The sequence below is a fragment of the Lygodium microphyllum genome, chromosome 7 (assembly GCF_053477565.2).
Source record: "Lygodium microphyllum isolate KBCC chromosome 7, Lygodium_microphyllum_v1.1.10, whole genome shotgun sequence".
NCBI lineage: Eukaryota > Viridiplantae > Streptophyta > Polypodiopsida > Schizaeales > Lygodiaceae > Lygodium > Lygodium microphyllum.
Window position 1 is genome coordinate 99,273,742 of NC_141141.1, and position 15,350 is coordinate 99,289,091.

The 15,350-nt window shown below is 42.4% G+C and overlaps 1 protein-coding gene across 1 annotated transcript in view; it reads left to right on the forward strand.

The window, feature by feature from the left end:
* Nucleotides 1-15,350, forward strand: part of LOC148033751 (uncharacterized) — a 241,557-nt gene that overhangs the window by 140,462 nt on the left and 85,745 nt on the right. Inside the window, exons 9-12 of the mRNA XM_087681741.1 lie at nucleotides 8,900-9,032; nucleotides 13,180-13,358; nucleotides 14,541-14,827; nucleotides 15,130-15,241. Coding sequence (XP_087537867.1) covers nucleotides 8,900-9,032; nucleotides 13,180-13,358; nucleotides 14,541-14,827; nucleotides 15,130-15,241 — 711 coding nt within the window. The remainder of the gene's footprint in view (nucleotides 1-8,899; nucleotides 9,033-13,179; nucleotides 13,359-14,540; nucleotides 14,828-15,129; nucleotides 15,242-15,350) is intronic.

Consider the following 15,350-nt stretch of genomic DNA (forward strand, 5'->3'; position numbering starts at 1 on the left):
TGCCTAGATGTAGCAGGAGGGAGGTTGTAAGCGTTGCACACAGCAGCCTCTGGAAACCCCAAAGCACTGCCTGAGGTTGTGTGAGGCGGCGCAGCTCGTGTGGAGAGGAGCATGCCGCATCCTTTGCTGTATAGCACCCAACCTTGGATGTATCTCATGGGGAGCTTTCTGCTGGTAGGTGGTCAGCCCGGCCGTCACCTTCTGTATGAGGCCGGAATGCAGGACACGATATTCATCATTGAGGCAAGGTTATGCAGAGTGGTGGGTTTAGAGGCTCCACCCATCCGCTAGGTGCTGAAGCCCACAGCAGACCGCTCTGAGGTATGGGAGATCATAGGGAGCCTTACTGGTTGGCATATTTGGAAGGCATGATGTCGGGAGGCTTTCGGTGGAGAGACTTTCAGTACAGGCGACCTTAGCAGAGCTCTTGACCTCCATCATCCACTCCCTCCGCGGCTGATGGGATCAGGTGCAAGGCGAGTCCAAGGCTCGTCAGGAGTTCCGATGGCACTTCATGCGCACTTGGGGCGACCAGGACCTGTTTTTCATGATGCAGGCAGGCAGCCCCAGATGGCGATACACCCCTTCTCCATGGCTTCTTGCCCCCATCCCCCCCAGACCGCCTTGAGAGGCTTGTATGCATGATATATTTGTGACTTTCATCAGCTCCAGCTAGTTTGTTGAGCAAGAGCACTCCGTTGTAATCTGTTTTTTTGAGTAATGTAATCAGCCGCATTTTACTTGCAAAAAAAAAAAAGACAGCTAGCAGCAGATGGTGACATACATTGTTGGTATGCTCAAATGAGAACATGGATAAGTTTACATGGGCTGTAGATTGATAGACTACCCCCCTTTGACTATAGCCTGGATTGTCCTACACTTGACTTAAGCCGATTAGAGTTGAACCATGTGATTAGAGCAGACATATTGGGGCTAGATACGGAGAATACTTGGATCCGACCCCCCTTCCCCCAGGGGACAAGGATGGCACACTACCAGACCTACTTCCTTCAGGTATCTGAGGATGGTTTCATCACGCAACCCAATTACATGGATACATAGCTACCTTATGGATTGCGCATAGTTGTTGGTCTCTGCACCTCATCCCACCACTCGAGGATTGAGATAGGTAGATGGCAGGGCATACAGACAGAGGAATGCATATGACCACTATGCGATAGAGAGCTAGAGATAGAGGAACACTACATGTGCCGATGCATGGTATATTATGATATATGAGCTAGATACCATTGTTTGTTTCTAGAGGGTTTTGGATCCTTGAGATGAATCATGTAGTTTGAGGATCAGAGATACTTGGGTTTCAAGTATGCCACATACCACTACTATTGCCACACATCTTACTTGAGTACATCATCATTGAACCTCATCTTTTGTAGGTGTCCCTTTGGATAGAGCAATGGCACTCAGCCAGTCTAGGCGCCCACGTCCACTTGGATGAAAGCCTAGACATCCACACCACAAACAAATTAGAGCCATCATTGAGCACCATAGGAGACAGATGCAGAGACGACTCAACCATGGAGAGATACATCTCCTTAGAGGATAGACATCTCGTTGATGGAAAGTTACCTTTTTCTACTTTTACTTTTAGATCATCGACATGTTCTCTTTTTATAGGACACTATTTCACTTTCCATTCTTATAGGCATATTTTTAAATCTTTTCTCGTTCTAGATGAGAAACACACCATCGTTGTATGTATTGCTCTGGACTTAGGCCACATTGGCCTTTTAGAGATGTTAATATACTCTTTCTTTCTTTCTTTCTCTCTCTTGCCCTGCGAACAAAACAGCTGCCTGCCATACCATATTTCGAAGCATCCCCATCTCTCTCTATTTGCTTTTGAGAGTATGCCCATCATACCCCGCATAAGCATGGGCATGTGCCTTTGTTTTTTTTTGTAAAGAAAGTGAAAATAGAAAAAAAAAGAGAGAGAAGATAAAAAGAGAGAGAGAGAAAGAAAGAAAGAAAAAAATCATAACCGACAAACCCTCGACTTGCCCTTGCCCCTATCCATCCCTACCCTACAACGTGCCCTGACTTGCCCACCACCTGCCTCATCACTTGACCCCATGCTGCTTCCACCCTCAACGTGTCCCGCGCCCTACCCTTTTACTCGATCTGTTTCGCCCCGCGCACCTGCCAACCCTTGCCTTTCGACCTGCCCACCCAACCCCCAACACCACCCTTGCCCCGCTGTCCCACTCCACCCCACACCTGCCCCACCCCACCCCCACCTGACCTTCCTGCCCTGTCCCCCTCCGACCAGCCCCACTATCACCACCCAAAGCCTGCATTTTGCAGGCCACCCAACACCAAGGGGAAGGGGGGAAAAAAAAAGAAGAAGAAAGAGAAGAAAAAGAGGAAAAAGAAAGAGAAGAAAAGGAGAAAAAGAAGGAAGAGAAGAAGAAGAGGAAGAAGAAAAAGGAGAAGAAGAAAAAGAGGGAAGAGAAGAAGCAGAAGAAAGAGAAGAAGTACAAGTAGAAGCAGCAGTGGGAAAGAGAGAGAGAGAGAGAGAGAGGAAAAAAAAAGTAGCAGTAGCAAGTTGTTTCTATGCTGCCATGGAATTGTCAACAAGCCCCATCGCACCATCAACAAAGCCATCAGAGGCACTTGACCTCAATGCAGCTCCTATGTCATCCATGGCACCACCAATAGTCTCTTCAGGGCTACTAGCACCTGCTCAACCTACACTTTCAGTGGCACTTTCTAGCTCTTCCACAGGTCACATGGTCTTTTCTGCTTCTCCACACACTTGGGCCATTGTTGAGTACATTCATTCTACAAGCATGCTTGGCATCGGCCCTTTTCCTCGACCTGCACTTGCTTATTTGATATTCCTCCACTGTGTCCCATTGGCCCAACACAGAATCTCTTGGGTGCCCTCTCTTTGACTCCTCCCTGCACTTCAACAGTCCCAGGATCTTCATCCCATCAAGATAACAACGAGGATAGCTGCTCCACAGATACTTCTATGAGCACATGCAGTGACACTGACGACGAGATGTATTGACCGTCTCGCCAATCAGCTTCATCAAACCAGGGAAATCCCCCTTCACTGTAGGTATGCCAACCATCCTCTTCACAGTAAACTTCCATCTACGTGTTTGTGGATCACCCCCGACCTCTTTTTTTCTCCATCCATCCCCGCTATGCTTCTCCTTTTTCAACTGCCTAGCTTGATACCCTCACCTCTAAACTTCCCCCTCCTGTTGAATATATTTGCGAATCCTACATACATAAGCATCTTCAACTCCCCATAGGTGAGAAGCTTGATTCTGACACCATTGACACCATTCTCACCCTCCCCAAGAAATCACGAGCTGCAAATCGCCATCGTCTCATTAATATCGCCAATCTAACCATTCATAGCCATGTACAATGTCTCCTTGAAAATCCCACCTCTTCCACTTTGAAACTCTACCACTTATTTCACTACTACCTTTATCTTCATCCCACACCTTCTCCTTCCTCTACTCGCTTTTTAACTTATCTTATTCAGTATCTCTCTTCCATACCACCATCCGTTTCTAGCTTCTCTTCTTCTAAAACCAAAAATCTTAAATATCACTGCAAAGTCTTCAGTTATGTGTGCAAGTCCAAACATGCAAAGAAGGCCCAAAACAGCACAACTGCTTCCACTACTCCACTTGTGATCATCCTGCCGCCTCCTCCCTCACCCATGACCCCCCTCAACATCTACTCTCTCTCTTTCCTCTTCTTCTAGACTAGACTTTCTCTAGAGACTTCTTGGACCTTGGTGGACCAGTCGTGGACTTGTCTCAGCAGCTGTCACGCCATAGATTTTTTTCTCCAAACTTAGTGTGGAGACTTTTGAAGGCACATAGGACCCGTTTGCAAGCTCCCGACCTAGAGATTTTTTGGCGATAGCCTAGAGAAAACCTCCTCTATCACTCTGTCTCTAGATATGATAGTGTATGAAGATCTTTTGCCTCTCCTCTCTTCAACTTCTCTTTTTATAGCTCAAGAGAGGGGAGGCAACTAGCGTATCAAGCAATCATTTTATGCTAATAGAAGTGTGCTCTTGTAAGTCTGTGATCTTCTATCTCTCACCACTTAGGCGCCACTATCCTTCTTTTCTCATTCTTGTCTCCAGACTTCTCTTCATTGTCTCCTTCACCTTAGACTTCACTTCTCTCTCCTCCATCCTCCGGACTTCCTATATCTAGCCCTATCTTCAAACTTCTCTCTCTTCCCTCCTCTCTCTAGACTTCACCTTCTCTCCTCTCCTCTAGGCTTCTTGCTTTGCCTCTACTTCTCTATACTTCTCTCTAGACTTAGACACCTCTCTCTCTCTAGACTTTACGTCTCTCTCTATCTAGGCTCCTCTCTCCAGACTCCTCGACTCCACACTTCTTTGTGTGACTTCTCTCTTCCCCAGACTTCTCTGTCTCCGGACTTCTCTTCCCGAGACTTCTCTGTCTCCAAACTTCTCTCTTCCTGAGACTTCCCTGTCTCCAAACTTCTCTCTGCCTCCAAACTTCTCCTCTTCCCTAACTTCTCTGTCGCGAAACATCTCTGCCTTCGCGTTTCACCCCTTCCTAGTCGTCTTTGTCTCCGGACTTCTCTTTCTCAGACTTCTTTGTCTTTAGACTTCTCTCTTCCCGAGACTTCCCTCTCTCCAAACTTCTCTCTGCCTCCAAGCTTCTCCTCTTTCCTAGACTTCTCTATCGTGAAACATCTCTGTGCCTCTAGATTTGACCCCTTCCTAGTTGTCTTTGTTTGTGGACTTCTTGCATTGAGACTTCTTTGCAGCCTTGTCCCTCTTCCCTCCAAACTCCCCTTTCCTCCTAGACTTCTCTCCCCTCTTTGCTAGACCTTCCTTCCCAATCTTCTTTGCATTAAGGAGCAATGTCAAGGAATTTGGAGGCGTAGCATTGATTCCTGAGTGAGCATACTGCTGTGAGGAACCAACAACCCAACACCCACCCCCCCCTCCTGCTCCCCCTTCTTTTTCTGCCCCCTATCTCATCCATGCACCGTCATGCGACAATCACCCCTTCACTTCTTAATGAACAAGGACTGGGCCTTCAATACCAAGTGTGTAAGTTTTATCCATTAAACTTGGCAACAGAATGTCCCTTTTGTTCTTCCTTGCTGGTCACTTCCAAAAAGGTTTAATGGAGAGTCAAGCTTAGTGGGAACACCCACTCTTGCAGTGAACCTTCACTAGTGAGAGTTGTAGTGGAGAAATCCACTGTAAAGAGCTAAAAGGTGCTTCATAAAGAGAGGACTATTAAATCATCCATGTAGATGATAAGAATGGCTGCTATCTTCTCCTCAGCATGTCACTAGTGCAGTAGCTTTTCTCAGAAAAGATGGAGAATCCCAAATAGTTTTGTCCTTCTTGTTGATGAACCTCTTCTTCAAATTTGATATCTTGTTTATGTTGATATATTTTAGTGTGGTCTTCTTATAAAGCTTCATTTGTTTTGATGGTTCTGCAGTGCTTGTGGAGCTGGGAATAATGATCAGAGAGCCAAAGATTTGGGGTAGAAGAGAGACACAAGTTCAATAGGTAGAGCAAGCATGAAATTTAGCTATGGCTGCTTGACAGCCTCTAAGATAAATGCTTGCAGCGAGCAGCAGAGAATGAATTTCTTAGAATTCTCCTAGCTAGTGATAGAGGCCTATATGAGCTACAAAAGCCCAATGATAGCTTGTCTGATAAGGTGATGCAGAGAAACCATGATTAGTGCAAACAGAAGTCTGAAAAAAAATGTGTCTGTTTTTAGTGCAAAAAGATCAGAGATGGCTTTGGTACCATGATGGAAATCGATGCCAACATCAATCAATAAACCAAAATGCACACATCTTACTTGTACAATGGAGTGAGAGTGAAAGCAAAATAAGATGACAGGCACGACTCTTTATTCATAGATTTGAGTCTCTTATATAGGCAAGTTAAATGAGTAGGGAGAAGCCACTTACCCACAAAAGCACCAATTAGAAAACTACTATCTGCCAATAGAGACCACCTAACTGGCCTCTGCTTTTCCATTACTTAGAGAAGGTTCTTATGCGTTAACTGGCTACTAGTTGGGACTAGTATGATTCCCAACACGTGTACCTCCTAGATCCAATAGATGATCCCCATATTCTGTGCACTTTGAAATGCCCTGTGATGTCTTGGTAAGTCCCAAATCCTCTAATGCTAGTCCTCTGTACATGGGGTCCTCCCTCTTAAATAAGTTTGAAGCACACCTTTCTCTTTGTTGCATGGATGTGGTCAGCACATCCAAAAACCCCAAAACAGGTCTGCAGAAAATTTTTGATGGAGAACCCAAAGATTTGGCTGGGAGGCATTCATGGTCAGGTAGGATCAACTTTTGGGATAGGCTTTCCAAATTTTGGATGGGGCACCCAAACTAAAAATTAAGGTCTAAATAGATCAGGGAAACTGGATGAGCCAAAACATGATGAATGGATGCTACTGCCAAGGAGAAGATGCACTGGTGAGGGGAGAGAAAAACTCTCATGTGTCTCCCACTAGTCGAGAGATAAATGATTGACCAATGTGAGGGGAAAGAAAATATCAGCATGATGTTTTACATTTTCTGCTGGTCATGATCTTCTCATTGTGGTTGTTTTAATCATTTATATGCTGTTTTTGAACAGCACTTTTCTTCTTTTGCCTCAGTTTCTTATCTATTGCTGAGTTCCTCCTCCTACTATATGATGTGGGTACTGTTTATCAGAAAACTTGTGCATTGCTGAAAGGGATGGATGTGAGAAAACCTGTGCTTTGTTGAAGGTGATGATTCTGCTAAGTGTTGATGGCTGCAAGATTTGATGCACGAGGTGGTGTGATGATGAGTGACTAGGTAGGTGGCTTGATACCTCTATTGGGCTAGTCCAAAGCTCTCTTACAAGTACATAGCCCACACATTTGGATGAGTGTGTATACTGAACTTTGTTAGAGTAATGGTAGGAAGTGAAAGTGCAATATATCTCTAAGGTATTAAAGTAACCCTTCCCAAGAGGGCAGTCACACTGGGAGAAAAGCTTCCTATCATGAAGCATGAGAGACCATTCACACTAGAATGACCAAGAGGGACATAAAATGAGTGTAATAGTTCACGCATAATTAAGGAACCAAGAATACATTGTCTACCTTGGTGAGGGTTGAATGAAACTAAGCCAATGTTGGGAAGCTTGGCCAAGGAGGTATTGCCACATCACATGGCTCTACCTACAAACCTATGTGAGATACTGATATCTCGATTGGGGGTCATATGAAGGGCAGCTCCACTATCCACTATCCACTATCCACTATCCATTTAACTTAATGGCCACATGGAAGGGTGGGTTTGGCCTCTGCAGGCTGTGGGTCATCAGAAAGCAGTACATAGATATGAGCCCATAGATATGGACCAAGCTCTCATCCTTCATACTTTCGATGGAGGTAAGATGGGCATCTGGATTGAAGTAGACATCCCTTTCAGGGTTAAGTAGGCCACTGACTAAGGAGATTGTCCAGGAGTTGAATTACCATTGGGTCTCCACTAGTTGTTACAACCAACTGGTTTTGAGGTGCTTATCTGTTGGCCCCACTCTGACTGTATGGAGTGGGTTTGCCATCTCTGGATGGGGCTGAGGGTTGCGATTCTTAGGAGGATTTTTTAAGATACCAAAGATTCAGGCCAAATTGGTTCTATAATTACTGGGTAATTTCTTTTGCTCTCATACAGCCCCAAACACAAATTTAGAAAATTAATGCAGAATGATGAAAGTCTAGAACTTTCTTTTATCCATGATTACAGCAGCCTGCCACATCATCTTTTCCTCTCTGGAAAGTTATGTTTTGCAACCTCAAGTCGCCACAGTGCTGCTGCTGTTAAACACAGATTTTGCCTTGCCACATTGCCATCCTCGTCCAGATTGCTGCATTTTGCTGCTCTTTCCTGTTCTGCACTGGTTGGAATCCTAAAGAGGCAGATTCAGAGGCCTTCTCGCACTTGAGTGCTGACCGCTTGCCCCATCCAGGATCCATTCAAGTATGACACACTCCTGCTGTTTATTTATGGCGTCATCACCTCTGCTTCAAGCAATCATCTTTTGAATCTTCCACAGCTTGAGCTTCTTGCTCTGCTTTATGTTTTTCTATGTATATCAAACTTTTCTTGGGAAGGGGAAAAGGGTCCTGGAGCTAGCAATCTTTCTGTCCCTGTCATGAATGCAGTTACAAGCTTCATTGAGTTCGCTTCTTCATGACCCTAGTCCTCCACTCCCAAATTCTTATTTTATGTCGATGAGAACTCAGTCTATGAATTCATACTAAGTTTGGTCAGATTTAGAAGGGATCCTGAATATTCTCTGTACACGTGACCAACGAGCTGCACGATGTTGTAAAATACCAGTAAAGTGACATGGCCGCATCTTGGATTATGTTGATGTATATGAAGAAAGGTGCATTCATTGACAGGTGTGGTTGATTTTGACATATTGTCCTACATTAGTTCCAAGGATGCACAAGAGACAATTGAAGGATTTTTGCGTTAGGACAGGCAAGATGTACAGATGTACGCAACCCCTTTATGGGCAGTCTTATGTTTCAGTTTTTCATGCCCACATAAAGACATTTACATTCATACAAGGGTATGTTCATCATATTCAAAATCTTTTGCCTCTTAATATCAATATCTTGTATATATGGATGTGAAAATTCTCATCTTCCATGGCTGGTATAGTCTAGTTTTTGTAATTTTGCATTGCTATTTGACATTAATCCACAGTTTTTAGCAACAAATCTAATGCACAATATTGATAGCGTCTTTCATTATTTGTGACCATTTGGCTTCAGAAAAAGTTGTTATCTGTTCTAGCAAGTAATATGTTTGCTTTCGTGACTTTACAGACAGAGATCCAGTTACTACGAGGAGATTGTGGAGAAGAGCTCCCTTTGAGTGAAAGTCAAGTGCAGTCACTACACGAACAAGTTACTAGCTATATCAATGATACATCCCATGAGGCATGTCTAAAATTTGGAGGTCATTTTCATAGGCCTTTTCCAAAATGGTTGATAATAAAGCATCATTTTCTTTCAGCTTTCTTTGCATGATGTACACCATGTTTCCACTTTGATTAAAAGCCTACTTTTAGCTGGATAATTGGATGATGTTGGTTTTGCTGTCCCTTTTGGTGATTCCTCATGGAAGCTTACTCTCGTGGGAATATTATCATGGCACAAGGTGTGAAGTCTGCCACTCTTGATCCCTTACTTGGATTTGAGTCTATTGACTATGTTTTGGTAGTGGCTGTAGTATCACATGTATCGTTATGGCATCGTCGCCTTGGGCATGTCATTAAAGGGAATGAAAATGCTTACTCGTTTGTAGTATCTTCTGTCCCTTGACTATAAGTGTTTTGATTCTTGTGATCATTGTCTTTATGGCACGTAGACCTATAGTTTGCTTAAGAGTTATCCAATTATGCCAACAGCCCCAAAAATGGAGGAAATGAAGCAGAATCTTCATATGTGGTTCTGCCGGAGTGGGGTATTTGGGCTGCCAATCAAAGGGATAGTGATGTGCCAACCATAGTCGTCAAAATATCAGAGGAGGGTCTAGATTTTTTATGCTAGGGGCTTAAAAGAAAATGCTGGCGAGAAGATTCTGCACTAGTGAGACAGAAAAAGTAGTTGTCATTGGAAATTTGGCGTTTTGCAAGTACTCCAGCAAGAGGAAGCCCACCAACCATGACATGCCAAATCAAGACTTTACATTTGTATGGAGCATTGTTGAATCAACTCTCTATGATAGTCATTTCCACCAATCCTAAGATTTATGCAAGTCCCAAAAAATATTAGCCTTGGAGACTAGAAAATGGTGGTTTTTAATCATAAGGTGATAAATGTAATTAGCCGAAGCCTTTTCCAGGTGGAGTCAACCTGCAAGGTCCCAATCTTGCCATGGACAATCAGAATCCAGGGCAGGAAAGGGTTGTTTGGACTGCAGTGTGGACTGATCCCATAAGTCCCTATATCCTCAAGGGATCCAAAAATTCCTCTTGGCAGTGCAGAAAGACATCAACCCTATGCAACTCACTAAAGTGGCATTAGAGATAGAAGATATGCCCAATCATCCCACAAAATCAGCTTGGACACTATCGATAATTCTATCTGAAATGAGTTAACGACCACACGATCTTCCATAGAATGCCATTGGACCTTTTGAAAAACCAACTTCCACAAGCAAACCAACTAGGTCAATAGGAAGGAGGAAGATGAGGAAAAGGGGACATCAGCATTAAGAACATGTTGCTAGGAATCTTGAATGGTTGTATTAACTTGAACCACACCCCACTCTTCCAAAAAGAAACGGGCAACAAAGACCTAGGGTTGTCAATCTATGTACATGGTACGAAAGAGGGACCATTGAAGAGCAACCATGCTAGTGCGTGTATCTAGCATACTCCCACCACCCATACTTTTAGGAATGCAAGCATGGATGGCAAGAGTGGGGGAAAATAAGTGAGTGTGGGAAGCATGATATACTGTGCCACTTTATGATGGACATGGAAAGGCCAAGCCTAATAATTGATCAAGGTGGACAACTAAAAATACTGTCATTCTCAAGTTCTTCCCAGTGCTTACATTGGTATTAGAGCAAGGACCTCTTCCTTGCAATAACTTTTCTAGGGTGACAATATCTTTTGGGCTCAACAATTCTCATTGCGGTTCACTATGTCAAGGTGTGGGGAGAAAAATTATGGCTAACAATCAAAAGGCTCAGGATGCTCTATATTTGTATGCTTCTCTAGTTATGAAAAGGTACAAAGACACAAGGAGTTGGAAACTGATCTAGAAATTCAAGCTTTGATGGAGAGAAGGGCAAAAGCAAAGGCTGAAGCGAAGACCTTTGAAGATTTTCTTATAGGGAAGGCTCTTGAGATAGATGGTATTACGATTGTGAAGGCCTAAGCATGAAAGGTATTAATGTTATTTATTGTCAAAGTTTATGTAGGCTAATGTATCATTCATCATTGGAGGATCCATCCAAGTTGTAACTTCAAAGGCTCATCATACACAAGTTGTCTCCTTTTGTCCCAAAAATCCCTTGGCTATCTGCTCAAAAGACTTGTAGTACAAGCTGCTGCGGGTGTGTGTTGTTGCACTTCTCCTTGGCTATCTACTCAAAAGACTTGTTAAGTACATGCTAGTGAAATAACCAGTCTAGTGGCCTGTAATGCTACTCCTGTGGAAAGCCCCTAGGTGAGGGGTGTACAAAGGCCTCACATCTCTTGCTCATACAGTCAGCAACTTCTGAATGTGTGAATGACCTCTATTCAAATGTAGGAAAGGGTCTCTAATGTTGAGAGATGGTGTCTCTACATAGCCTCACTACATCTCAATATCCACATGTACCAAGCAATGAAGCAACCAATGAAGTCCCAATATGAGAGTGGCCTATAATATGGGGCTTGGCATAAAACTCTCAGCATAAGAACCTTCATGCATGCTCTCTGTGGTGATAGAACTTTTTCAATGTGCACCATGGAGACATGTCTGTTAAATTTTCCCAGGCCAATCAAACCCAGCAAGTCATCAAGATCTGAAATGATGTTGTCTATGCGTCAAAGAATATCATTTTTTATGTGATCATCTCCTGCCATGAACTCAAGATGAGGCAGTAGAAACATCCCATGGATGTGAGCAACACATAAATCTTGAACAGTGTGTAGCTCAAAGCTAGCATAAGCAACCACATATGCAACAAGGTAGCCCCACCCAAATGTTTAGGAGTGGTGACATGGTCCCAAGAAATCCATGCTTGAACAGGCTTATTACCCTATTTTTCTATAAGTAACAATTTTTTGGCATACTAGATCAACATGTAAACTGTTATGCCTTCGTAATAAAGAGGCTTCCCATCTCAAATTTTCATTGACTAATCCTGCTTCAAAACATTCGCTTGGAATAACATGTGATCCAAAGAGGGAGACAGACAGCAACGTCATGTATCAGGATATCTTAAAAATCGTCCATCATCTCTAGTGTTTTCATCATCCCCCCTTCACCTCAGGATCTCCACCTCGAGAGCCAACACCCAAGCTGTGGTGATCCTTATCATTGTCAAATATATGTGCTGTGGAGCAAATTGCGGATCCATTCCAGATGCTGTGGCCATCAATAGCAGCTGCAAACAATCCCTTGCACCTTGCATCCCTCAAATCTGTACATGGGCTTCTTGTTTGTTAACATAAATGTATCTCCAGTGTTCCTACATGTGAAGAGCTTGTGACTTTTCATATTCTAACCAGCCATTCTTTTCTTGAGGAAGCGCAGTATTTTCACATTGTTAGTGTGGCTTCCACATTCATGTCTAAGTACCCAGGTAGATTGACTATGTGCAGAGAACATTTCTGATTCCTGGCACCAAACCCAGCTCTCAAATGAAGGGGAGGTTTGAGATTTGGAGATCCTTTTGCGCATTTGGAATGTTATGCATTCTTATTGTCACTTTGGATTCACGTAGAGCTGCTGTGAAGAATATCTAGCAGTCATGTCATATGCTTGGAATCCCAGCTCTCTAATGAAGGGAAGGTTTGATATTTGGATTAGCATAAGCCATGCACGTCCTCTCTTGGAAAAGGATTGCTATAATGAGATCCTTGGTGCAGTTGGAATTCCATGCAATCTGTTACTGGCACTTTATATTCACAAAGACCTGATGTCAAGATTATCTAGCAATCAATCAGACAAGCATTGACTAGGCTCACACTTTATGGTGCATCTATCTTGTGTTTCCATATCTTTGCTCTCCTTTTCAGAGTCTGACATTGTTGTTCTAGCTCATTGAAGTGTAAGAGATTTTTTTCAGATCATCAAGCTTCTGAAAGGCTTGTGTAACATCTTGTCTCAGCCTTATTTCTCCTTGTACCACTTTATTGAGAAATTTATTGATGTAGTATGGTATTGTTACCCATATGTTGGCTTTCTGCATATACAAGTTTTTAAAATACGAAGTCTAACATGTTAGATGTTTCCAAATTGATGTCAAACTCTTCTGAGGCAATGTTAATCAACATACATCAAGATATGGTTATGCTATCGCAAAAGGTTTTGTTGGTCAAATAATACCTATGAAATCTCTTGAAATCCTTGGTCCATTAATATGTCCAAAATTTCTTGAACAGCAAGCGTAGGACAAATACGAACAATCTTCCAGATTTTCAAGAAGATTATATATGATGAAAGAAGTACAAACAGCGAGTCTGAAAAGTCTATTTCTGATGTAATTACGAGATCTGAGGGAACTACAGAAGGGAAAAATGTGTCACACCTGCACGACACCATTCAAGAGTTGCATCGTAAGGTAGCCTAATCAAATATAAGTAATTCTGGTCATGGTGCTGTAGGATACTAGAAGTGTATGTAGATGCGTGACTTTGCCAACTTGTTGAATATAAAATTTGGTCTGAATTAGGAATTAGTTCACTACCATGGGTGCATGTCTAATCAGAACATTGGTTTCAGAAAAGAAACAAGGTTTCCGAAATGCAAGAACACATCCTTGTAGGTCAATTTATGCCAGGAAAGTTTCAAGAGCTTTTTGGTAAAGGTTTTATAAGTTTTCCATCCCTACCAGAACAATGCATTAAATTTTGAAGCAAAGCTCTTTTGAAACCCTTACCTTAGTGTAGTGAATAAATTTACAGTCTTTGGTTTGGGTCCATGCATTAACTTTTGGTTAAGGAAGAGCACCATTTGAATTGTCAGACCCAACAGCTAATTATTTCAAGCACCAAGTAGGGATGTGAGAAGCTTCAGCACCAGACCGGTAGATGCTATTATTCGGGCCATCCTGCAGGATAACCTTAGTGACAGAAACACTACTATTCAGCAGTCACAATATAGAAACAACTATTCAGCAAATGCTCCTGCTTTTTTCAAACCATACAAACAGTTGCAAATGAAACCCAAAGCTCCATAGATGTAGGGTTTTTTCTGAAGCAGCCTATCCTTCATTAAGGAGTTTATGAAAATCCAAACCAAAGCTGAACATCAAATGCTAAAACAAAAATATCAAAGCAGGGTCTTAAAGGGCCTAGCAGTCAATGAATCCATTTCAGATTTCCAGGCCCTAGAAACCTTTTTTGCAAGCATGGTGGATTTAGACTACACTTTTGATCCAGTGAGCTGTTTTTGACCTTCAAACTGTATCATCTTTGTTCTCTGTTTCTCGTGTTGCGACTTTACTGATCAGGATATTTGTTTCCTGGAATCTAGCTGTGATTGTTGGGATTCTAGGTGCTTTTCATGCAAGACTTTGGGTTAGCTGAGGCTGAGTTGTGGATTTAGTGTTTTCGTTCCAGAGGATTTCTCAATCAGATGATTTTGTTTTACTGTTTGTATTGATTGAGGAATCCGGCAGATAATTGCCCTGTAACTTGTACTGAGGATCCAATACTTAAGTTGGCCCCTTCCAACTGTAGTGTGCTGTTGTATGCAGCTCTTTGTAGCACGTGTGCAATTGATAGACTTGTTCTATATGCAGGTTCAAGAGCAGGACAATGAGATAAATATGCTAGTTTCATTTATTCAAAAACATGACATGATGGGCCCTAAGTTTCAGCAATTGCGAGAAACAGGCTCTAAGCAGATCATACCAAGTGATGGGATCACGTCAGGCTCAACTTCAGGAACAATGCTTGAGAAAGCCAAAAATAAAATGGCAGGAGCAAACACTGGAAGTTTGGATTCTTCTCATGTAAATACAGAAGTGTTGTTGCATTTTTCTCCAGCTGCCAACCCACCTATGAATCGGGCACAAGCTTTTGAAATGTAACTTTCCTCTTCTTATGAGTCTTTTCTGTTTCTTTCTAATAATTATTCCTAGTATGTGGTATGGAGGTACGTAGATTAAAGGAAAGAAGCTCTCCTCAAGATTGCCATACAAGTATGAAAGTAGCATAAGAGGTGTAGAGACTAGCTTCCAATAGTAGTTGCAAATATGCATTAACATCCACACAAGGCGAACTATATGTCTTTTTAATAAACATCTTTGTGTGAATGAAGTTGTTTACAAACTTGATCTCAAACTTACTGTTTGCGAAGGTATGTAATGGGTCTAATCTCTCTTGTAGATTTCAGAGAAACTATCCGCAAAAACAAACAATTCAAGAGAACAAACTTCTTTTGAAGGCTAAATATGGAGAAGCACGGTGTATTGGGGACAATGTTAATAAAGCTCGAGATGTAGTTTCCTCTATTCTTTGAATGTGTTGAAGCTGCATTAGAATATTTTAATTGCATACCAATGCAAATGAAATAGCTTTTATGTTGTATCAAGTTAATTCCCAGAATA